Raw genomic sequence first — 24,192 nt, 5'->3', positions numbered from 1 at the left:
GGTCTATCTGACCACCGAAGTCATCGTTGAATATGTGGGAGCCATTATGGATCTCCAGATCCCGCTATTGGTTATTGGTCGGAGTGAGTACTCAACCATGTCCGCATAGTTCACGAACCGTAGGGTGACACACTTAAAGTTGGATGTTGAAATGGTAGAACTTGAATATGGAATGGAGTTCGAATATTTGTTCGGAGTCCCGGATGAGATCCCGGACATCACGAGGAGTTCCGGAATGGTCCGGAGAATAATATTCATATATAGGAAGTCATATTCCAAGTTTGGAAATGATCCAGGTGCATTTATGGCAGGTTCTAGAAGGTTCTAGAAAAGTCCGGAAGAAATCACCATGGAAAGTAGAGTCCCGGAGGGACTCCACCTTGCATGGCCAGCCAACCCAAAGGGGAGGAGTCCAAGGTGGACTCCCCTAGGGTGGCCGGCCAACCCCCTCATGGAAGGGGGAATCCCACCCCAAGTGGGATTCCCACCTTGGGTAGGTTTCCCTACATATGGGAGTTTTCATTGTTGGGGTCTTATTCGAAGACTTGGATACCAACACTTGGGGATTTCCACCTATATAATGAGGAGGAGAGGGAGGGGGCTGCCCACTCTTGGCCGCACCACCTAGGGCTGCCCTTGGCCGGCGCCCTAGCCTCCCCTCTCTCCCCAAACCCTAGCGGTATCTCTCCTCCACCACATCCCGCACGCTTAAGCGAAGCTCCGCCGGATTTCTCCACCACCACCGACACCACGCCGTCGTGCTGTCGGATTCAAGAGGAGCTACTACTTCCGCTGCCCGCTGGAACGGGGAGGTGGACGTCGTCTTCATCAACAACCGAACGTGTGACCGAGTACGGAGGTGCTGCCCGTTCGTGGCGCCGGAAGCGATCGTGATCAAGATCTTCTACGCGCTTTTGCAAGCGGCAAGTGAACGTCTACCGCAGCAACAAGAGCCTCATCTTGTAGGCTTTGGAATCTCTTCAAGGGTGAGACTCGATACCCCCTCGTTGCTACCGTCTTCTAGATTGCATCTTGGCTTGGATTGCGTGTTCGCGGTAGGAATTTTTTTTTCTATGCAACGTTATCCTACACCTCTTCCACACGCTCCCAACTTCCAACAGCATGTGATGTCTACGGGAGCTTCTATTCTTGTAGACAGTGTTGGGCCTCCAAGAGCAGAGGTTTGTAGAAGAGCAGCAAGTTTCCCTCAAGTGGATCACCCAAGGTTTATCGAACTCAGGGAGGAAGAGGTCAAAGATATCCCTCTCATGCAACCACCGCAACCACAAAGCAAGAAGTCTCTTGTGTCCCCAACACACCTAATAGGTGCACTAGTTCGGCGAAGAGATAGTGAAATACAAGTGGTATGAATGAATATGAGCAGTAGTAACGGCGCCGTGAAAAGTGCTTGCTGGCGTGCGATTGATGGTATTAATATTGCAGAAGTAAAGATGCGATGAAACAAGTAAACAAGCAGCGATAGCGATATTTAGGAACAAGGCCTAGGGATCATACTTTCACTAGTGGGCACTCTCAACATTGATCACATAACAGAATAAATAGATAGATGCTAGACTCTACACCCTCTTGTTGGATGATGAACACCACTAACTGTGTAGGATTACACGAACCCTCAATGCCGGAGTTAACAAGCTCCACAATATTCAATGTTCATGTTTAAATAACCTTAGAGTGCATGACAGATCAACATAACCAAACCAAGTACTAACATAGCATGCACACTCGTCACCTTCACACTACGAAAGGAGGAATAGATCACATCAATACTATCATAGCAATAGTTAACTTCATAATCTACAAGAGATCACAATCATAGCCCACACCAAGTACTACACGATGCACACACTCGTCACCATTGCACCGTGCGGGAGGAATAAAATACTTTAATAACATCACTAGAGTAGCACACGGATATATTGTGATACAAAACACATTGCAATCATAAAGGGATATAAATAAGCACTTCACTATGCCAGTCATAACGGTGAATAAGTATTCCGTGAAATATAGCCTAAGAGACCCACACGGTGCACACACTCGTCACCTTTACACACGTGGGACAAGGAGTCTCCGGAGATCACATAAGTAAAACCCACTTGACTAGCATAATGACATCTAGATTACAAGCATCATCATATGAATCTCAATCATGTAAGGCAGCTCATGAGATTATTGTATTGAAGCACATAGGAGAGAGATGAACCACATAGCTACCGGTACAGCCCCGAGCCTCGATGGAGAACTACTCCCTCCTCATGGGAGACAACAGCGTTGATGGAGATGGCGGTGGAGTCGATGGAGAAGCCTTCCGGGGGCACTTCCCCGTCCCGGCGGCGTGCCGGAACAGAGACTCTTGTCCCCCAGATCTTGGCTTCGCGATGGCGGCGGCTCTGGAAGGTTTCTCGTACCGTGGCTTTTCCGTATCGAAGTTTTAGGTCAGGGACCTTTATATAGGCGAAGAGGCGGCGTCAGAAGGTCAACGAGGCGCCGACACAACAGGGGGGCGCGGCCCCCCTTTGGCCGCGCCGGGCTATCGTCTGGGGCCCACAGGGTCCCCCTCTGGCGACTCTCGGGTGTTATGGAAGCTTCGTGGAAAAATAGGATGCTGGGCCTTGATTTCGTCCGATTCCGAGAATATTTCCTTACTAGGATTTCTGGAACCAAAAACAGCAGAAAACGAGAACCGGCCCTTCGGCATCTCGTCAATAGGTTAGTTCCGGAAAACGCATAATAATGACATAAAGTATGCATAAAACATGTAGATATCATCAATAATGTGGCATGGAACATAAGAAATTATCGATACGTCGGAGACGTATCAGCATCCCCAAGCTTAGTTCCTGCTCGTCCCGAGCGGTAAACGATAACAAAGATAATTTCTGGAGTGACATGCCATCATAACCTTGATCATACTATTGTAAGCATATGTAATGAATGCAACGATCAAAACAATGGTAATGACATGAGTAAACAAATGAATCATAAAGCAAAGACTTTTCATGAATAGTACTTTCAAGACAAGCATCAATAAGTCTTGCATAAAAGTTAACTCATAAAGCAATAAATCAAAGTAAAGGTATTGAAGCAACACACAAGAAGATTAAGTTTCAGCGGCTGCTTTCAACTTGTAACATGTATACCTCATGGATAATTGTCAACATAGAGTAATATAACAAATGCAATATGCAAGTATGTAAGAATCAATGCACAGTTCACACAAGTGTTTGCTTCTTGAGGTGGAGAGAAATAGGTGAACTGACTCAACATAAAAGTAAAAGAATGGTCCTTCAAAGAGGAAAGCATCGATTGCTATATTTGTGCTAGAGCTTTGGTTTTGAAAACATGAAACAATTTTGTCAACGGTAGTAATAAAGCACATGTATCATGTAAATTATATCTTACAAGTTGCAAGCCTCATGCATAATATACTAATAGTGCCCGCACCTTGTCCTAATTAGCTCGGATTACCGGGATTATCATCGCAATACACATGTTTTAACCAAGTGTCACAAAGGGGTACCTCTATGCCGCCTGTACAAAGGTCTAAGGAGAAAGTTCGCATTGGATTTCTCGCTTTTGATTATTCTCAACTTAGACATCCATACCGGGACAACATAGACAACAGATAATGGACTCCTCTTTAATGCATAAGCATGTAGCAACAATTAATGTTCTCATATGAGATTGAGGATATATGTCCAAAACTCGAAACTTCCACCATGATTCATGGCTTTAGTTAGCGGCCCAATGTTCTTCTCTAACAATATGCATGCTCTAACCATTTAATTAGTGGTAAATCTCCCTTACTTCAGACAAGACGGACATGCATAGCAACTCACATGATATTCAACAAAGAGTTGATGGCGTCCCCAGAAACATGGTTATCGCACAACAAGCAACTTAATAAGAGATAAAGTGCATAAGTACATATTCAATACCACAATAGTTTTTAAGCTATTTGTCCCATGAGCTATATATTGCAAAGGCGAATGATGGAAATTTTAAAGGTAGCACTCAAGCAATTTACTTTGGAATGGCGGAGAAATACCATGTAGTAGGTAGGTATGGTGGACACAAATGGCATAGTGGTTGGCTCAAGGATTTTGGATGCATGAGAAGTATTCCCTCTCGATACAAGGTATAGGCTAGCAAGGTTATTTGAAACAAACACAAGGATGAACCGGTGCAGCAAAACTCACATAAAAGACATATTGTAAACATTATAAAACTCTACACCGTCTTCCTTGTTGTTCAAAACTCAATACTAGAAATTATCTAGACTTTAGAGAGACCAATTATGCAAACCAAATTTTAGCAAGCTCTATGTATTTCTTCATTAATAGGTGCAAAGTATAGGATGCAAGAGCTTAAACATGAGCACAACAATTGCCAAGTATCACATTATCCAAGACATTTTACCAATTACTACATGTAGCATTTTCCGTTTCCAACCATATAACAATGAACGAAGCAGTTTCAACCTTCGCCATGAACATTAAAAGCTAAGAACACATGTGTTAATATGAACCAGCGGAGCGTGTCTCTCTCCCACACAAGCATTTATTCAAACAAAAACAAAAACAAACAGACGCTCCAAGTAAAGTACATATGATGTGACCGAATAAAAATATAGTTTCAAGAGAAGGAACTCGATAATTTGTCGATGAAGAAGGGGATGCCTTGGGCATCCCCAAGCTTAGATGCTTGAGTCTTCTTAAAATATGCAGGGATGAACCACGGGGGCATCCCCAAGCTTAGACTCTTCACTCTTCTTGATCATAGTATATCATCCTCCTCTCTTGACCCTTGAAAACTTCCTCCACACCAAACTTAAAACAAACTCATTAGAGGGTTAGTGCATAATCAAAAATTCACATGTTCAGAGGTGACACAATAATTTTTAACACTTCTGGACATTGCCCAAAGCTACTGGAAGTCAATGGAACAAAGAAATCCATCCAACACAGCAAAAGAGGCAATGCGAAATAAAAGGCAGAATCTGTCAAAACAGAAAAGTCCGTAAAGACGAATTTTAAAATGGCACCAGACTTGCTCAGATGAAAATGCCCAAATTGAATGAAAGTTGCGTACATATCTGAGGATCACTCACGTAAATTGGCATAATTTTCTGAGTTACCTACAGAGAATTAGGCCCAGATTCGTGACAGCAAGAAATCTGTTTCTCGCGAGTAATCCAAATCTAGTATGAACCTTACTATCAAAGACTTTACTTGGCACAACAATGCGATAAAAATAAGATAAGGAGAGGTTGCTACAGTAGTAACAACTTCCAAGACTCAAATACAAAATAAAAGTACTGTAGCAAAATAAACACATGGGTTATCTCCCAAGAAGTTCTTTCTTTATACTCCCTCCGTCCACAAATAAGTGTACATCTAGGTTTTTTGATAAGTCAAACTTTATTACATTTGACCACCTTTTTAGGAAAAAGTAGCAGCATTTATGACACTAGATTAGTATCACTAGATCCACCTTGAAATGTAGTTTCATAATATAGTAATCTAATGTCACATATGCGTATAATTTTTGATAATAAGTTGGTCAAAATTAAACAAGTTTGACTTATCTAAAAACCTAGATGTACACTTATTTGTGGACGGAGGGAGTAGCCATTAAGATGGGCTCAACAGTTTTAATGATGCACTCGCAAGAAATAGTAGTTGAAGCAAAAGAGAGCATCAAGAGGCAAATTCAAAACACATTTAAGCCTAACATGCTTCCTATGCATAGGAATCTTGTAAATAAACAAATTCATGAAGCATGATGCAACAAGCATAGAAAGATAAAACAAGTGCAGCTTCAAGATTTTCATCAAAAAGAGAGGTGTTTTAGTAACATGAAAATTTCTACAACCATATTTTCCTCTCTCATAATAACTTTCAGTAGCAACATGAGCAAACTCAACAATATAACTATCACATAAAGCATTCTTATCATGAGTCTCATGCATAAAATTATTACTCTCCACATAGGCATAATCAATTTTATTAGTTGTAGTGGGAGCAAATTCAACAAAGTAGCTATCATTATTATTCTCATCATCAAATATAGGAGGCATATTGTAATCATAATCAAATTTATCCTCCATAACAAGTGGTACTAAAAGACCAATATCATTATAATCATCATAAATAGGAGGCAAAGTATCATCAAAGTAAATTTTCTCCTCAATGCTTGGGGGACTAAAAATATCATGCTCATCAAAGCCAGCTTCCCCAAGCTTAGAATTTTCCATATCATTAGCAACAATGGTGTTCAAAGCGTTCATACTAATATGTTCCATAGGTTTTTTAATTTTCGCATCAAACCATCCATGTCTTAAATCAGGAAATAGAATAAGAAGCTCATTGTTGTCCATTATGCCAAACTAGTGTAAACAAGAAACAAAAAGATGCAATTGCAGGATCTAAAGGAAATTGCTTCGAGTACTTACAACGGCGAAAATAGCTTAGTAGCCGAGATCCGGAGTGTGAATACCTTTTACCTTTCCTCCCCGGCAACGGCGCCAGAAAAGTGCTTGATGTCTACGGGAGCTTCTATTCTTGTAGACAGTGTTGGGCCTCCAAGAGCAGAGGTTTGTAGAAGAGCAGCAAGTTTCCCTCAAGTGGATCACCCAAGGTTTATCGAACTCAGGGAGAAAGAGGTCAAAGATATCCCTCTCATGCAACCCTGGAACCACAAAGCAAGAAGTCTCTTGTGTCCCCAACACACCTAATAGGTGCACTAGTTCGGCGAAGAGATAGTGAAATACAAGTGGTATGAATGAATATGAGCAGTAGTAACGGCGCTAGAAAAGTGCTTGCTGGCGTGCAGTTGATGGTATTAATATTGCAGGAAGTAAAGATGCAAGAAAACAAGTAAACAAGCAACGATAGCGATATTTAGGAACAAGGCCTAGGGATCATACTTTCACTAGTGGACACTCTCAACATTGATCACATAACAGAATAAATAGATAGATGCTAGACTCTACACCCTCTTGTTGGATGATGAACACCACTAATCGTGTAGGATTACACGAACCCTCAATGCCGGAGTTAACAAGCTCCACAATATTCAATGTTCATGTTTAAATAACCTTAGAGTGCATGACAGATCAACATAACCAAACCAAGTACTAACATAGCATGCACACTCGTCACCTTCACACTACGAAAGGAGGAATAGATCACATCAATACTATCATAGCAATAGTTAACTTCATAATCTACAAGAGATCACAATCATAGCCCACACCAAGTACTACACGATGCACACACTCGTCACCATTACACCGTGCAGGAGGAATAAACTACTTTAATAACATCACTAGAGTAGCACACGGATATATTGTGATACAAAACACATTGCAATCATAAAGGGATATAAATAAGCACTTCACTATGCCATTCATAACAGTTGAATAAGTATTCTGTGAAATATAGCCTAAGAGACCCACACGGTGCACACACTCGTCACCTTTACACACGTGGGACAAGGAGTCTCCGGAGATCACATAAGTAAAACCCACTTGACTAGCATAATGACATCTAGATTACAAGCATCATCATATGAATCTCAATCATGTAAGGCAGCTCATGAGATTATTGTATTGAAGCACATAGGAGAGAGATGAACCACATAGCTACCGGTACAGCCCCCGAGCCTCGATGGAGAACTACTCCCTCCTCATGGGAGACAGCAGCGTTGATGGAGATGGCGGTGGAGTCGATGGAGAAGCCTTCCGGGGCACTTCCCCGTCCCGGCGGCGTGCCGGAACGGAGACTCCCGCCCCCAGATCTTGGCTTCGCGATGGCGGCGGCTCTGGAAGGTTTCTCGTACCGTGGCTTTTCCGTATCGAGGTTTTAGGTCAGGGACCTTTATATAGGCGAAGAGGCGGCGTCAGAAGGTCAACGAGGCGCCGACACAACAGGGGGGCGCGACCCCCCCTCTGGCCACGCCGGGCTATCGTCTAGGGCCCACATGGCCCCCCTCTGGCGACTCTCGGGTGTTATGGAAGCTTCGTGGAAAAATAGGATGCTGGGCCTTGATTTCGTCCGATTCCGAGAATATTTCCTTACTAGGATTTCTGGAACCAAAAACAGCGAGAAAACAGAACTGGCCCTTCGGCATCTCGTCAATAGGTTAGTTCCGGAAAACGCATAATAATGACATAAAGTATGCATAAAACATGTAGATATCATTAATAATGTGGCATGGAACATAAGAAATTATCGATACGTCGGAGACGTATCAGCATGCGCTAACCAAAGCTTAATTGCAGCAGCCTCGTCCCGCAGCGGCCGAGTTACCTCCTTGATGCGGTCGCAACAAGCTGGAGGAGCTCCATGCACAGAGAAGCAAACTGGGCCTACAAGTCGGAGTCCCGAACGGCATTGTCAGAGGCATCCCCACCAACTCCAGGAGGGGAAGATGGTGGCATCGATGCACATGGTGGCGAATGGCGCACATCCTCGGCCCAGCTCCGAGCCTGGGCAGGGCGAGGAGAACCAACTGAAGGGGAGCAGCTTCACGGGGTAGGAGAGCGGCCGACTGGAGACCGACGACGGCAGTTGCGCTCCCGGTGACCCGGACGGCGGCAGCGAATGCAGCGGAAGGGTTCCCGACAGGTGCCGACATGGTGGCCACACTCAAGGCAGCGGAAACACCGCCCGCGAGCCCACCTCTTGAAGGCAAGGCTCCGCTCCAGAGCTTCCCCCCATGGAGATGGCGACGGTAAGGCTCGGCCGAAGCGACGACCTCTACCCACTTTCTGCCAGCCCTCCTCTGCACACGGGGGCGCGACAACAGCAGGGGGCGCATGGGGCGAAGCGCAGGGAAGCTCCGTCAGCTGAGCGTTCGCTGCATGAGCAGTGGGGCATCGGGAGCAGGAGAGGAGATGCCTCTGCTCGGAGGAGAATATCGTTGGCCTAAACGGGGAGGGCGGAAGGGCGCCTGGCGGCGACGGCGGGTGAAGAGGAGCAGGGGGCGTGGCAGCCATAGCGCCAGGCTTCGATGACGGCGACCGTCGCAAGGCCCAGCCTGGCAGGAGGAGGCGGAGGCGGCCGAGCGACGAGGGCGGAGCAACGGCCTCGCCGAGCCCGGCTGAAGAGGCGGGGGATCCCGGCCTGGGCTCCGGCAAGAAAGAGCACAACACCCGCGACAGACCGGCAACGGCCGGCGCGGAGCCGGCGGGGAGGGACGGAGAGGGAGCGGAGCAGGGGGTCTCGATCTGGTAGGCGCGGAGGCTCACGGAGGGAGATCAGGGCGGCGGCGGCGCGCACGCGCCCGTCGCCTCCATGGTCGCGAGAGCATTATCCATGCGGCTCGGGCCTTACCATTTTTGCAAACATGCAATGGCTTTCAAATAAAGTTCAAGTTGCCAAGTGACAACATACACCTGCACATATGCAAGCTCGAAAACAACTATGTGGGGATGAATTGTTGCCACTCAAGGCCATGCCATATAGGTGATACAACGAACATTGTTTAGATGCTATACAATTTTTAGTTGGACATGTAGTCTGGTTAACTTAGGTGGTGTTTATTTGGTTTTTTAAGCTTTTCACTGAAAAAACCTAACAAATTCAAACAAATGGGTGGATTTGAGAGGTGGCCTTGCCAAAGCCGAAGCACCGTATAGGCAAAGATGGAAAAACACGTCTTGAGGTGCTTTGGGGGTGCTTTCCGTATCTTTCCCTTAAAGAGCCGAGCAATTTTTTTTAACTAGCCCATATCTTTCAAGTGTATTTACGTTAGGTGTTCCCACTGACTGAGCGAAATCAAGTTTTCTCAGGACTACTCTCACCCTAATTGTTTTTCTCTAGATTCTTTTCCTGTTCACGACAGAACAAAGCGAGGGAGTTCTAGGGTTTATCCCAAATATCGCCCGCGTCGCCACCCGCATAGGCCGCTATCGCCGCTCCTTTCGGCCATCGGTGACCCTCTGCCATCTTCGTCCTCGGCCAACCAGCAAGTTTATTCAACATTTGAACATATGGGAAGCCAGAGTATTCGAATGCAAGTTATTAAAGTGGAGTATAAAATAAGGAATGCTACGATATTCAATTCAAAACAAATCATCAAATGGTCGGTGGCCAAAATTCGTGAGATTTTAGCGAAATTGAGCCCTTCTTTCTGGTTGCTCGTCGTCCCTGCACCGCTTCAAGAAGAAAAACCCCACCACGACCTCTCGCACCAACCTAGAACTAGAAACCCTCTCCATCTCTCCCCGACCAGCGGCAGGAAGCGCGCACGCCTCAATCCGCCGCCCGTCGAGGAGCGCTTCCACAACGTCGCAGCCCGCCGGGATGGCGGCCGCGGCGGCGGCCTCCGACGAAACCCTAGCCGCCGTATTCGCCCAGCTCAAGCCCCACACCACCGCGCTCCTCGACGTCCTCCGCAGCGGCGGCCCCGCCACCAACTCCGCCGCCGACTCCTCCCTCCGCGCCATGGCCGCCCTCCTCCGCTCCGCCCCCGCCCCCGCCGTGCAGCTCTGCTTCGAGTATGTATACATCCCCTCCTCCCCCTCTGCTGCTTGATGAATAGAGATGGTAATTTTGTTTGTGCGCGTGCTTCTCTTGTTCGTGATCTAATCTTGGTGCCATGTGCTTTTCTCTAGATATACGGTGTTTCCATTGCTCATGCTCCTGGATGCAGCGGTGCTGTGCAGGAAGGAAGGCAAGGCAGCCGGGCAGGGCGTCGGGGAGTCTGACATCACTGATGCCGTTGCTGAAGGCGGGCTCGCCTGCCTTGAGATTCTCCTCTCCAAATGCCGCCTCACCTCAGTCAATCAGGTGATTGATTCCGCTAACCTGAATCTGCACTGTAGTCTAGTCTCTAGGATCCTAACTAGAACCTGTGAAGTAGCTGCCTACTAAGAGCATCTCCAGTCGCGTCCCCCAAACCGTCCCCCAAACCGCGCCGGATCGAGCGTTTGGGGGACGTGTTTCGTTCGTGCCGCGTTTGGGGGACGTCGCTCCCCAGCCGCGTCCCCCAAACGCCGCCCCCAAACATTTAAAATAATTTTTCTTGGCATTTTTTATTTCAATTTCCACAAACTAATACATAATTGGGAACGTGGTTTACACGAAGACACAGTTTGGAACATGGTTTTCCACAAACTAATACATAGTTTGAACCATGGTGGACACAAATATAAAATATTGCAAAGAAACTAAACCTAACTAGGCCGTGCATCGAAGGTTTCCTGTGTTCGCTGCTAAGAAAGAACACTCGAGGGCACACCCAGTCACCTAAACTGGAAAATCCAGCGGGAGGATGGTGCCCTTGTTGGTTCTACCGATGAGGCGAACAGGCAGAAACCTCCGTGCATGTATTCGCTGCGAAGAAACAACACTCAGTCGTCCTCCTCGTCGGTGCTGTCGTCGTGGGAGTCCCTGTCGCCGTGGTAGTCCCGGAGGCAGCGCCTCTCGTCGAAGACCTTGACGCTCATGTCCCTGTTGCCGAAGTAGGAGAACACGAGGATGAAGCCGGCTTCGAGGCTGTGGTGGCGCGCGAACTTCTCCCAGCCGATGTTGAGGTACATCTTGCCGCACGCGTCGTAGATCGCCTTGACGATCCAGCGGCAGTAGCCGCACGAATGCTCCCGCAGATGCATCGTGCGCGGGCGTACGCCGCTGACGTACTCGGCGAAGGAGTCCGGCAGCCTCTGGATGCCGCGCGGGTCGCCCTTGAGGACGTGGACGAACTCGAACAGGACGTCCGGCTCCACGTCCATCTCCGACGATGAAGACGACGGCGTGGGAGGCGACGGCGAGCGTTCAGCTATGCCGCGGCCACGACCACGACCACGGCCACGGCCGCGGCCGCGAGGTCGGCCTCCGCCTCTACCAGACATAGCGTCGAGTCTTGTTGAGAGATGGTGGCGGCTAGGGTTTGGGAGAGAGGCGCTAGGGTTTGTGTGTGAGAGGGACGATGAGAGGCGCCCCTTTTTATAGGCCGGAGGGAGGCGGAGGAGCGGTGGCGCTCATTAACGCCGGCACGCGAGCTAGGCGCGACGGGACGCGTCGGCCGCGCCCTCGCGGGAACTGCACCGTCGCTGCGCGCCAATAACTTCCGTCGCGAGGTAGGCGACGGTTAGGTTTAAATTAATTGTGCCGGCCGACGGGTCGGCCCCGCCACTCCCCGCCTCGCTTTCGTTGTGTCCGGCGTCCCCGGTGCGTCCCCTGTGGGACGGGGACGGGCTCGGGGCGCCGGACACCGTATAGGGGCGCGCCGGACAAAAAAGGGCTTTGGGGGACGCGGCTGGAACGCATTTTCTGTCCGGCGCGCCCCAAATCCCTTTGGGGGACGCTTTGGGGGACGCGGCTGGAGATGCTCTAAGACTTTGTTTTGGAAATTTTATTTTCGAACAACCATGGATCGTATAAAAGAGCAAACCATATTTCCCCTTTAAGCAGACATGTTGTTGGGTAGATCATGTGGGTTCTTTTTTGTTGTTGAATCCACCCAGTTTCCCACATATCTTCATATATTTTTGTGTGCTGTGCTAGATGGCTACGTTACTGAAGAAGTTGACTCCTGGGGCAATGCTTTCGCCCACCGAGGCTTCAGAGGAATTCCGCCTAGGCATCATTAGATGTTTCAGAGCCATGATTCTGCAGTTACAACCATGCTCGGATAAGTCCTGTTCGTGTAAGCAAGCAACTCTATTGCCTACAACCCCGACCATTATAAGTTCGGAAGTTTGTGGTGTGGCTCACCAGAAGCACTCTGCAAAACAAGATGAGTGCCTGCTTGCATTCCTGCAATCTCAATATGCTTCAGCTGCTGTGGGACACTGGCTTTCACTTCTTCTTCAGGTATAGTATTTGTTCCTGAATTTGTGAATGGAACTTCTCTTTTCTACTGTCACTTGTTCTTCTGTTGATACAGTACCTTTGCTATCCAGTTATTATATTATTTGTGCACACACGTTCTGTAAGATGTAATCATGTGCTCGTAAGATGGTGCTCTAATTTTGTATGTTTTCATATGGAAGTCATCAGATATTGAGGCATCAAGAGGTCACCGAGGCAGTGGAGGTCTTAGAAAGGAGTCATTGCTTGCATTGCGCATTCTTATTGCCAAGGTGAGATCTTCTGTGTTACATCAGCGGTTTGCTAGATGAGAAATTTCTAATGTGTTCAGTCAGAAATGATTAATCATTTATTAACCAAAACCCCACCTTGCTAGTATTTATCCCCCAAAAGCCCCACTGCCAAATTTATTTCATGAAAAGATAAAGGTACAAAAACTGAGGCCATGTGACATGGTTAGCATTGGCATAGGATACTTGTCAGCGTAACAATGTTTGCTCATTTGAAACAAAAAGAATGGGGTATGTTGAACAGTGTAAGACATACCTAATTTCAGAGATGATTTAAATGTCCAGGATACTCTGATTGCAACAGTAAGAGTCAGCATCACCTTTGTGTTTTGCATATCTGTATCTTTCCTGTGGGCATGGTTCCTCTTTGCGTAGAAGAAAGGTTGAGTGTTATTTTTAGCATGGTTCCTGGTGAGAATTTTTTTGTTATTTATGTGGACAATTTGGTAAAAGTTGTCTTTCTTGTTTAGGTAGGTTCTGCCGACGCACTTGCTTTTTTCCTGCCTGGTATCGTCAGTCGTCTTGGAAAGCTTCTCTACACATCCAAGACTATGATTAGTGGTGCTGCTGGGAGTGCTTTGAGCATTGAGCAAGCCGTTCTTGGATTGACCGAGGCTTTGATGATAGTCCTATGTGACAAGGAAAATTTAAGCGCACTTGATATGCCTAGTGACAATAGTTCTACCCGTTTTTCCGGTGGTTCAAGTGACCATGTATTGCAGAAGCTTCGCCAATTGCCAACGAAAAATGAACCTAAACAGATAGGCAATGCTGAAACTACGGAAGACACTATCTCTGATGTCAGCAAGAACTCTGCTGATAGAAGATCATTGCATGTAAAACGTACAAGAAAATGGCTTGAGGAAACGACTAGTAATATTGATAAGTTGTTCTCAGCCACATTTCCACATGTATGTTTACCCCCTCCCCCGCCCCCTCCACACCACCTGTGCATATTGTATGTTAGTCACCCTTGTAAGTCAGTTTAATATTCTATCATTCTTCCAGCTTTCTATTCATCCATCTGAGAAAGTAAGGAGGTCGGTGGTTAATGGTGTAAGGGGGCTATTGTCTAGTTGCAGCTACACATTAACGAGAAGCAAGATGTTACTGGTGGTAAGTTTTAAATTCTAATTTTTCCTGTCACTTGTGAAAAGCATAATAAAATGCTGGATCTGTAGTTGTACTCACAAGTTCTAAAACTTTGCCATCACTATGCAACATGTCTTTTGAAATTCATACACCATGTGTGCATTCTTATCTTTGGCCCAGACACCCCTCAAAAAAGACAACAACAACAACAACATCAAAGCCTTTTTCCCAAGCAAGTTGGGGTAGGCTAGATATGAAACCCAATAGAAACCCCACTAAAAAGAAAACAACTATATTTGGCTCAGCTAGCATTCTCCACATACTTGACTGGAAGCTCTATTTATTTTAACTTCACAAATGTAATATCAGGAGTGCTTATGTGTTCTAGCATGCGATGATACGGCAGCTGTGTCCGAGGCTGCGCAAGATTCTCTTGATCATCTTTTTATGAAGGGTCAGAGTTTCCTGTCAGAAAATGAAGTTTCTGATATATTTACCAGGTTTGTGTTATTTATTTGCTAGAAACAACATAGTTTACAGTGGAATCAAAGTTCTCAACTTCTTTCATGTGAAACAGACTGCTTGAAAAGTTACCACAATTGGTACTTGGAAGTGAGGAGGTCACTGCACTTTCGCATGCTAGGAAACTCTTGGCTCTAACTTTCTATGCTGGCCCTCAGTTTCTGATAAATCATCTTCATCGCTCTCCTGTAAGTTCCTCACATTCCTTTCTTTAGATCAATGACTCTTCGGTTGACTTTTGACTTGATTTTGATTGCACTGACAGGTTGCTGCTGCTCGCTTCTTTGATTGTTTGGGTTTATGCATTAGTCATGGCTCGCAGTTTTCTGGTTCCATGGATAAGCTAATTGTATCGAAGCCACTATCTGTTGGGTATCTGTATTCAGTTGCTGAGTTAAAGAGTGGTGCCTATCCTAAATATATAAGTCATAGTTCTCAGCATGCTACATCTTCATCCATAGCCCCAAAGATATCTGTTCTCCGAGATGATGGTTCATCAAATGCACATGGTACAGTTGAGTATGAGCTCCCTCATGTACCTCCGTGGTTTGTTCATGCAAGTAGCCAGAGGCTATACTTTGCTCTGGCTGGAATGGTTAGGCTTGTTGGTCTATCAACAGTCTCAGGTAATTTGTCAACTATTTTGAATGCTTGCCAGATGTAGGAGCTGTCCTGCTTGTTGGCTGTTACAGCGATGCAATTTATTACACTGGAGTCTTGACTTTTCATGTTTTGTTTCTTATGATGTTGCTAGGAAAAGGAACCAGCACATCTTTATCTGTTTTTGTTGATATTCTCCTCAATCAGTTCCGGAGGTTGAGCACTGAGCTGCGCGCCAAAGACACTCAGAGATATGGTGTGCAGAGGTGGTACATGAAGAGTGATTCTGGACAAATACTACGCCAGGCAAGCGCTGCTGTTTGCATGCTCAATGAGCTCATATATGGTCTGTCAGATCAGTCTCTCTGTATATGTTTACAGTTATTCAACAGGAGTTCAGCACAAGTGGTACCTGGTCAAAATGATAAAATTTCATCTGCTGGACATAGAGGAGTTACTGATAGCAGAGTAGTTTGGAAGATAAGTGAGGAAATGGGAACTAAAGATGACATTATTCACTGTATTGGCAGTATTCTACATGAGTATATGTCTCCAGAAGTATGGGATCTTCCAACAGAACAGAACTCTGAGCTATGCCTGGGAGAAATCAGTCTTCCATTGCATTTATTCCGTGATACCACTGCTCTGCAACAAGTAATTATGCATCGCTGCACTTCGTCAATATATTTGTTAAAGTTCTTTCTCTGCTTGTTCCAATTTCAACTGCATTTCAAGCTTTGTTCTGCATCAGGTAATGCTTGATGGGATTGGAGTCTTTGGTATCATCCTTGTTCAAGATTTTGCACGTAGTGGGTTTATGCACTCTTCACTTTATCTTCTACTCCGGAAACTTATCAGCTCAAGTGCACAGATTAGAATTGCGTCAGATGCTGTCTTAAGAACACTTGCTACTTCTGGTGGTTACTCTACGGTAATTCATTGCCTTATTTCATTCAAGATTCTGCTACCTTTATCATTAGAATTTCCATTTATGCTTTTCGTCGTGTGCAGGTTGGCCAATTTGTTGTGGCGAATGCCGATTACATTGTTGACTCTCTTTGCAGACAATTGCGCCACCTAGACCTCAACCCCCATGTTCCTGATATTCTTGCGTCCATGCTGTCTTATATTGGTGCTTCTCGTGACATTTTACCATTTTTGGAAGAACCGGTATGATAACGATGGTTATGAATCTTTCCCATTTTTCTTGTCTTTTACATGGCCTAGTGCTACTGTACTCTGCATATAAGGCCGTATACAATGCAAGATGCTTAGAGGAGGGTTCTTACAAAAATAAACGAACCTTTTCCTTAAGCACTAGTGCTTATTTGTATAGGAGAGGTGCTTTGTTAGGCTTCTCTCTAGTATAAATAAGCACCAGTGCTTAAAATAAAAACCAGTTTATTTTTCTAAGCACTTCCCTATGCACCTCCCATTGTACATGCACTAAGAAGACTGCATTGTGAAGCATCTGTAGTTGCTAATTAGTCAAATCGATTGGCACTGAAATGCTCTCAAAGTCGTGGCACTTATCCTTTGGGGATCACTTTCCTTTTTGATCATACTAAGAGGACATGGTGCTCATAAGAAAGTAAAGGACAAGTGGTGACCTTTAATCAAAACAAAGCAAGATTCTCTTCTAATGATTGAAGCAAATTCCATGTGTTAAATCTCATTGCAATACATGTAATTCTACAGATGCGGGCAGTTTCTTCAGAGCTGGAGGTTCTTGGTAGGCATGATCACCCACATCTAACTGTTCCTTTTCTGAAGGTATTGTGATTTACAGTTACAAATTTTGATATCCTGTGATGGCTGCTTGATTATTTTACTAAAACAGTATTTGCATTTCCAGCACATGTATATGGTTTTATCCGGGGTTTCAAGTTTGAATTACTGGTCTTACCATTTTAACTATCCAATGCTACTGGCAAGGTTTTAAGTCTCTCTTAAGGCTGTTCATCAACAGTTCTTAAAACCAATTAAACAGTGTAGGGAAGTGCATGCAGCTATTCTGTGTAGGGGATGGTGTCTTTAGGCATTGACACGGTTTGCATCCAATATGTTGATGGACACTTCTAGTTTTCACTCCTCATGTCATGGACAAGGGTTTAATAGTCTTTCTATGGTTTGCGTTATCTCGATTATTGAGTCAGCAAGTTAGAGTACGGTAATACTAGTACATTCCACATATATACATTGTCAGTTATAATTGGGCTACCATCTAATATATAGTAGGTGATGATAGCTAAATGGTCAAACGGATAGTGGCACAAAGTGACTACTAACCCTCCGTCCAAACATATAAGGCATATAAGTTTAGTCAAAAGTCAACATCTTCTAAGTTTGACCAAGTTTATACAAAAAATATATGAACATCTAGAATACTAAATCAATATCAATAGATTCACCATAAATTATATTTTTCTCAATATGTCGATTCAATATTGTAGATCTGATATTGTTTCCGTGAATATTTGGTCAAAGTTAGTAGGGTAATAGGTTTTGACTTTTGACTAACCTTATACGCCTTATATTTGGGACAGAGGTAGTACTACTACCTCTGTTCCAAATTAAGTATCGCAGCTTTGGTCAGATTTGGTCTAGATACGGTGCGTTTTATCGTAGGTTCGCTCATTTTGGAAAAAGTTGTGACACTTAATTTGGAACGGATGGAGTATGTTCTTTTTATTGGCATCCAAGCAGTGAAATTAGAATCTCACTATGTCTGTTTTTCTTCTGATAGAGTATACAAGTATGTCTTTTGTCTACAAATTTTGTATAAATTTCCATGTCAATTAAAGCCAAATGTTTAGCTCTGATTTTCTTCATCTCTTGTAGTACTACTGTTGTGTGCATTGGTGCATGCATAATTCAGGACCAGCTGTTTACTTTCTTTTCATCTCTTCCTTTAGTCATGTTTTGCTTATACACGTTTCACTGAGCATATTCTTTTCTTATTTTGGGTTTCTCTAGGCAGTTTCTGAGATTGCTAAGGCATGTAGTCACGAATCTATTAGTTTACCAGATGAGGTGCAATCATTTTATGTGAAGGTCAGAACAGAAGGTCAAGCAGTCCAAAATTCGGTAGAGAAGAGAAGAGAAACTAGTGTAACAGCTGGTAATAGCTTGACATGACCCAATTTTGTTTGTCTGCATCTTCTACAGCAGCAGTTCATCTCTATTTTTCCTTCACCATACCATCATGTTCATGTTCTCCAGAAAAAAGGGTTTAGATGGTTGCTTTGTTCATGAACCCTTATTCATGTAGTTGCTGTCTCATAATCTATTTTTGTGGTTCCACCAGAAGCAACGGATGTTGATGCTCAACCTGAATTTCTTTGTTTGGAATACTGGGAGGATTTACTTTGCAAGCTAAATGATATGAGAAGATACAGAAGAATAGTTGGATCTCTTATTGGGTCTTGCTTATATGCTTCCACCCCACTTCTCTCCTCGACCAAGGAATCAGCATGCCTCGTGGCCCTTGACATTGTGGAGGTATTTTTTTCTTTCTTTTTCTGATTATGACAGTGCATTGTGACAAGTGTAGTTTCTGATTCCATTTCATAGGATATTTGTGGGGACATTTATAGGTTTCTTTGTTTTACCATGTATTTTGCTGACCATTTTGTTTGGCACTATCTTTTGGTCATCTTTTGTAATGGCATCCTGCATACCAGTCGCATATATGCATTTTCATTTGTTTTTAGGATTAATAGAACTGAGCATACACTCCATTTGACTGCTTTTGAAAATTTGCTACCTTATTTTACTTGGCAGCATAGTTCTTAGATGTCATTCTGTTGGTCAATTAGTATATATTGAATAAAAGCAAAACAAATACAATGCATTCAGCGATTCATTGACAAACAAAAGTTGCTTGGAGACTTCTTTCACATCCTGACAATGAAATTTTCTCTGGCATTTCTTGTCACAATAAAACCATTTTCTGCCATGTGCAGAACGCTGTTGTATCTATCGCCAAGGTTGAGGAGGCTTATAAGTGTGAAATTGAAAGCAAAGCTGTTATTAGTGAGGCGGTCCAGCTTTTGTCCTTGGATGAACTTCTTGATGATATGGACAGTGCTGAAGATGTTGACGAGAATAGACTACCCCCAGCTATGAACAAACTATGGCCATACTTCGTTATCTGTCTTAAGAACAAGATCTCAGTGGTGCAGTTTCTTCACATCTGATTTTTTTTTGTTGCATCGTGTAAATCATTTCTATTATTACTTGCTTCTTTAGTTGTCTAGAATAAATGCTTACATGAAAATATGTACTCCCTCCGGTCCAAATTACTTGTCGCAGACCTGCGACAAGTAATTTGAGGGAGTAGTTGACTTCCTAAATCATACCATACATTAATGTTAATATGTTATGCCTCATTGCTCACTATCATGAAGTCATGGTGGAGGGCTTTGAATACACAGGAGCATTTGGCATCATCCAATCAATGAGCCACATGTTCTTTTGACCAGAATCAGATATAGGGCCTAGGTAGATTCCTGTATCATATCTGAGTTCAGCACTTCATTTGCCTTTTGTGTTCTTGGATCCAACGGATTCCTATAGCTACTTCGGAATCCAGATATTATGTGTGAATATGATCAAACTCAAATACCATTCCATATTTATTGCTACTAGTCTGCAACACATGTTACTTATCCTAGCCAAGTAGCCTTGCCTAGTGACAACTATTTCATAGCCTCCCGTCCCGAGCAAACGTCGAGAGCAGGGTGTTGAGCCAAAAAGATGAGAACTCTGAAGTTAATAGACTTGCATGGTTGCATCCTTGTAACTTAGCCCAACATTCTTGATTCTTTCAACATTTGTTCTGGAGCACCTATATATGTTCAATATTATTTGTATCACCTTATATGTTTGCTCCTGTCATTAAATGCTAGATTCATTTGTAATTTGTTAGTCATGGAAAACATGAGATTCCAATTTATGGCACGAATTGTTTGCAACATTTGTTTCTACATGAAGTGGACCACCTATATCCATTTTTTTATTGGGCTTCGATCTGGAATTTCCTGTGACCTAATTGGATTAAAAATTTGCTCTTGACACGATAATATTGAATCTATGAGTTGCTAGACTGGTTAAGTTTCAGTTACCTGTTTCTGTATTTCCAGTCTTACTGTAAAAAAGTTATATATGATATCTGTTCTTACTGCAATAAGGTTTCTGCAGGCTGTTGTCAGAAGATGCACAGAAGTGTTGGGCAGAACCATTCAGATATGTGGTGGTGATTTTTTTATACGCCGGTTTCATAAGGATGGATATATTATTTGGAGGTTGTTAGCCTTGTCTCCGTTCAAACGGAAAACACTGTCATTGATGGATGAGAAAGCAATTATTTTACCATATAGGAATACCTCACTTACCTCAGAGGAACCTATGGCTGAGATCTCCAGCCAAAAGATTCAGATCGCAGTCCTGGACATGATCACTGAGATATCTTCCAATAAAAGAAGTGCCATTGCACTGGAAAGTGTATTAAAGAAGATCAGTGGCCTTGTTGTAGGGATTGCTTATAGTGGTTTGATAGGTTTGCGTGAAGCTGCTATAAGGGCATTGACAGGACTTGCCTGTATGGATGCTGACCTCGTGTGGCTTCTTCTGGCAGATGTATATCATTCACTGAACCAAAGGGATATGCCCTTACCACCTATCCAAGATCTGGTGGAGCTATGTGATCTTTTGCCTCCTCCAATGTCTTCAAGAGAGTACCTCTTTGTGCAGTATGGTGGTGATGGTGTTAGATATGATATAGACCCTTCTTCTGTGCATGAGGTGTTCAAAAGGATGGAGGATGCGGTCTTCAAATGATATCCTGGAACCACACAGCTTTGTCAACTGGATTATGGTCTCGTGGATCTACTGTTGGCATATGCAACGTCTTGGAGAGGACATTTGTGTCCCACTGTCTCAATTTTGAGGTCAGTCATGAAACTTAACCTTGATCCCCCTTCTGTTATTGCTTGTAAATCAAGGTTTCTTACACTAGGAAATTTGGAAAGCACCTACATGAATGAGAGAACAGAATAACAACGACAAACACTCACAATGTGTTTCTGCATTATGGAAACTGTTCCTCAATGAAAACTATATTTTTTTTGAAACCTTGGACAGTAGGGTGAGAAACCCTACTGACTTAATGCATTAAAAAAGGTGATAAAAGTTAGATATGTACAAGTGAGGAAGAGTTAGGGGTGAAAGCTAAAGGGAGCTAACTATAGATGAAATAAAGGGGTGTTGCTCCTGCTTAGTTCCTATGAACCAGCAAACTGAAATCCTCCTTAAAGCTAGTTTTCCAAGTATTTAAATCTGGAGAAAGCCCTTTAAAGTGTAGGTTGTTCCTGATTTTCCAGATATTCCAAGCTCCCACCATAAAAATTTCCATGAACATAGGCTTCTTCCAAATCTGTTTCCTTTGGGATACTATCTGCAATCTGTCTCCAAGTGTAGTCCAATGTAAATTGAGACTAGCCCAGCAGAGAAGAGTAACCAGCAAAATAATTTTATCCTTCTCAACATATTCCTGGTGTTTAATCTATCTGAGAAGAGTAACCAGCAAAATAATTTTATCTTTGGAGTGCACTTTGATTTCCAAATCCAATTGAAAGCTATTTTTATTAAACTGTTTGAGAACTAGATTATATTTTCTGATGAGGGAGTCGTGGATTAGTGATTTAGTGATATCGTTTAATCTTCGCTTGGAAACATCTTGTTGGTTTACTACTGCTGCTGGGCTGCTGGCGCTCATAGTTTTGACTAAACATCCATACAAGACAGACTATTTATTTTTCCCAGTTCCATGTTATTTTTCACATCCGTGGATGCTACTGTTATGGTTGTCAATAGTGAGAAGCACGCACGACAGGAGACTTAACTATTTATTTCAATAATCCTATTAAGGTGGAAGATGGTGTATGCTTTCTGTATAATTGAATCAACAATATTAATCTAGCAGATATCTTATGTACTACATATTGCCTAAACTTATTCTGGTCTAGACACAAACAATTGAATCAAATTATGAATGACCACTTCCTCTCATGTCGAAAAAAATTGAACCAGCATTTTTTAACCATTCTATGGAACTCCCAAGATATTTTAGGATGGCCATAATAAAGTTGGTAATGTTTTTTGTGCAGAAATCATGGTGAGGGGTGAACTGTAACCACAAGATAACTTTTTTGCCGTGAGCAGATGAAAAATGTGATCTAAGTTATGTATATGTGATGCTGTCTGCCATCTGTATGTACCTTCAAGTCAACTGACGAAGGGGGTGCAACCACTCGCGACCTGGAACTGTTGTACCATAACAACTGTAGAAGACAACGCCAGTTTTGTTTTCACAGGGAAACACTTCTGTAACTTAGTTTAAAGATAGAAAGAAAAGTGGAGATATTTTAGGATGTTCTCTAGGAAGTAGTTATATCTGCCTGACACACTTCAGATTGTTGAGAAACGCTGTCTTGCCATCATATCCTGAGTTTTATTTGTATCTGAAGTGTGGCATGCGCCAGTTGTCAATGTAGATGCAAACAAGTTTCCATAAGAAATAGTTGACCACATGAGTTGATTCCCTGGGTTTTGTACATGGAAATTATAATTCCGACCACAAAGTAAGTGAATTGTATCTCAAGATGGCAATGACGCCAGTTTGGCGAGACAGAACTCCATATCCTGTTGCCCGCCCCTGAATATATCCATATGGCGCAATGTCCTTATGTTGACTGGTTAGGGTGGTTGCCTGTGGTCGCATGGAGGCGGGGTGCAGCTGGAGTAGATGGCAAAGCCAGGATTGTATCGCCCCAAGGATTGCTGCCAGATTTATAGCCTCCTCCATAGGTTTATGTTTTTTTTGAAATGGAGGCAAAAGTTTTGCCTTATTCATTAATTCCATTAACTAAAAAAGAGTACAGTTTTTAAGAGAAAATCAAGCCAAAACCTACATCAAGACGGTTAAGCTCATCCAAACATCACATCCACAGACACTCACATTCAAGCCTAACAGAGACCCAACAGGACCAAACCCACACTAGCCAACACAAGAGATCATAAAGCAACGAATGAAAAACTCCAAACACGACTTTCCAAATGCCACGCCGAGAAAGATAGGTCAAGACAATAGCCACATGGGCGCGTCGCCGATAGCCACACGGCCAGCAGCCGCAGCAACAACTTGGCCTTCATGATACGTACGATCACACCCCAGCCTCCGAAGGAATCCCCTGGTTTATAACTTATAAGCACCATCAACGTTCAGTTTCAGTACATCTGCACTTGGAGGTTCCCATTTGGTCGGATTAGGAGAAATTTATCTCTATCAGACTTGCAGAGTTCCAGGGAGAATAGGCAGCCAGACTCGTAGCTCGAAGTACAGTATCCTCAGCTACTGCAAGTTCTCACGAATTTTATTTCTCCGGTTCCACCATGTCCACCATTGCCAGGATTTCCACTCACCCTCGTTCATCAAGAGTCCAGAGCATGCCCAGCACGTCATGAATGCATCACATTCTAGTAGTTTCTCCCTAACATGAAGCATATTCGTTCTTTACAAGGGACTGGGGGGTTTGGGGCCCGGCAATCGAGAATTTGGGTTCAGGGCCACTAACATGTGGACCCAGCATCTCAAACATGTATTGGATTAAATTTAGACCACCATGTCCACAGTATCCACGGGTACTCAGATCCATATATTGTAACCAGGTAATTCCTGCCATGTTGCTCAGGTAGTTTTAATTTAGTTGCGTGACCTGTCCATTATCGCTCTTTCATAACATCAAAGTGTGCACTAGTAGTAGTTAGCAAAGAGAAGATGGAGA

General features: G+C 43.8%; 1 protein-coding gene across 1 annotated transcript; it reads left to right on the top strand.

Annotated features, from left to right (window-relative positions):
- Nucleotides 1-10,309: 10,309 nt before the first annotated feature.
- Nucleotides 10,310-22,949, top strand: LOC124707014. Its single transcript, XM_047238677.1, has 18 exons — nt 10,310-10,525; nt 10,643-10,817; nt 12,537-12,845; nt 13,025-13,114; nt 13,603-14,043; nt 14,141-14,248; nt 14,594-14,724; nt 14,802-14,934; nt 15,012-15,372; nt 15,501-16,000; nt 16,098-16,277; nt 16,358-16,516; nt 17,045-17,119; nt 18,323-18,467; nt 18,654-18,847; nt 19,312-19,524; nt 20,549-21,297; nt 22,516-22,949. Exons 1-17 carry the CDS (start codon nt 10,332-10,334, stop codon nt 21,185-21,187), a joined length of 4,047 nt encoding a protein of 1,348 aa, XP_047094633.1. The 5' UTR covers nt 10,310-10,331; the 3' UTR covers nt 21,188-21,297; nt 22,516-22,949.
- Nucleotides 22,950-24,192: the final 1,243 nt, after the last annotated feature.

Source organism: Lolium rigidum, chromosome 4 (genome assembly GCF_022539505.1).
Source record: "Lolium rigidum isolate FL_2022 chromosome 4, APGP_CSIRO_Lrig_0.1, whole genome shotgun sequence".
NCBI classification, from domain to species: Eukaryota; Viridiplantae; Streptophyta; class Magnoliopsida; order Poales; family Poaceae; genus Lolium; species Lolium rigidum.
This window is presented reverse-complemented; position numbering and strand designations above follow the sequence as displayed.

What these genes read in the sequence shown, in the direction of transcription:
- LOC124707014 (XM_047238677.1), top strand. Translation starts at nt 10,332, where the DNA reads ATGGCGGCCGCGGCGGCGGCCTCCGACGAAACCCTAGCCGCCGTATTC. An exon ending in GCCGTGCAGCTCTGCTTCGA is followed by an intron (nt 10,526 to 10,642) that starts GTATGTATACAT and finishes GCTTTTCTCTAG; the next exon opens with ATATACGGTGTTTCCATTGC. An exon ending in TGGCCCTTGACATTGTGGAG is followed by an intron (nt 18,848 to 19,311) that starts GTATTTTTTTCT and finishes TGCCATGTGCAG; the next exon opens with AACGCTGTTGTATCTATCGC.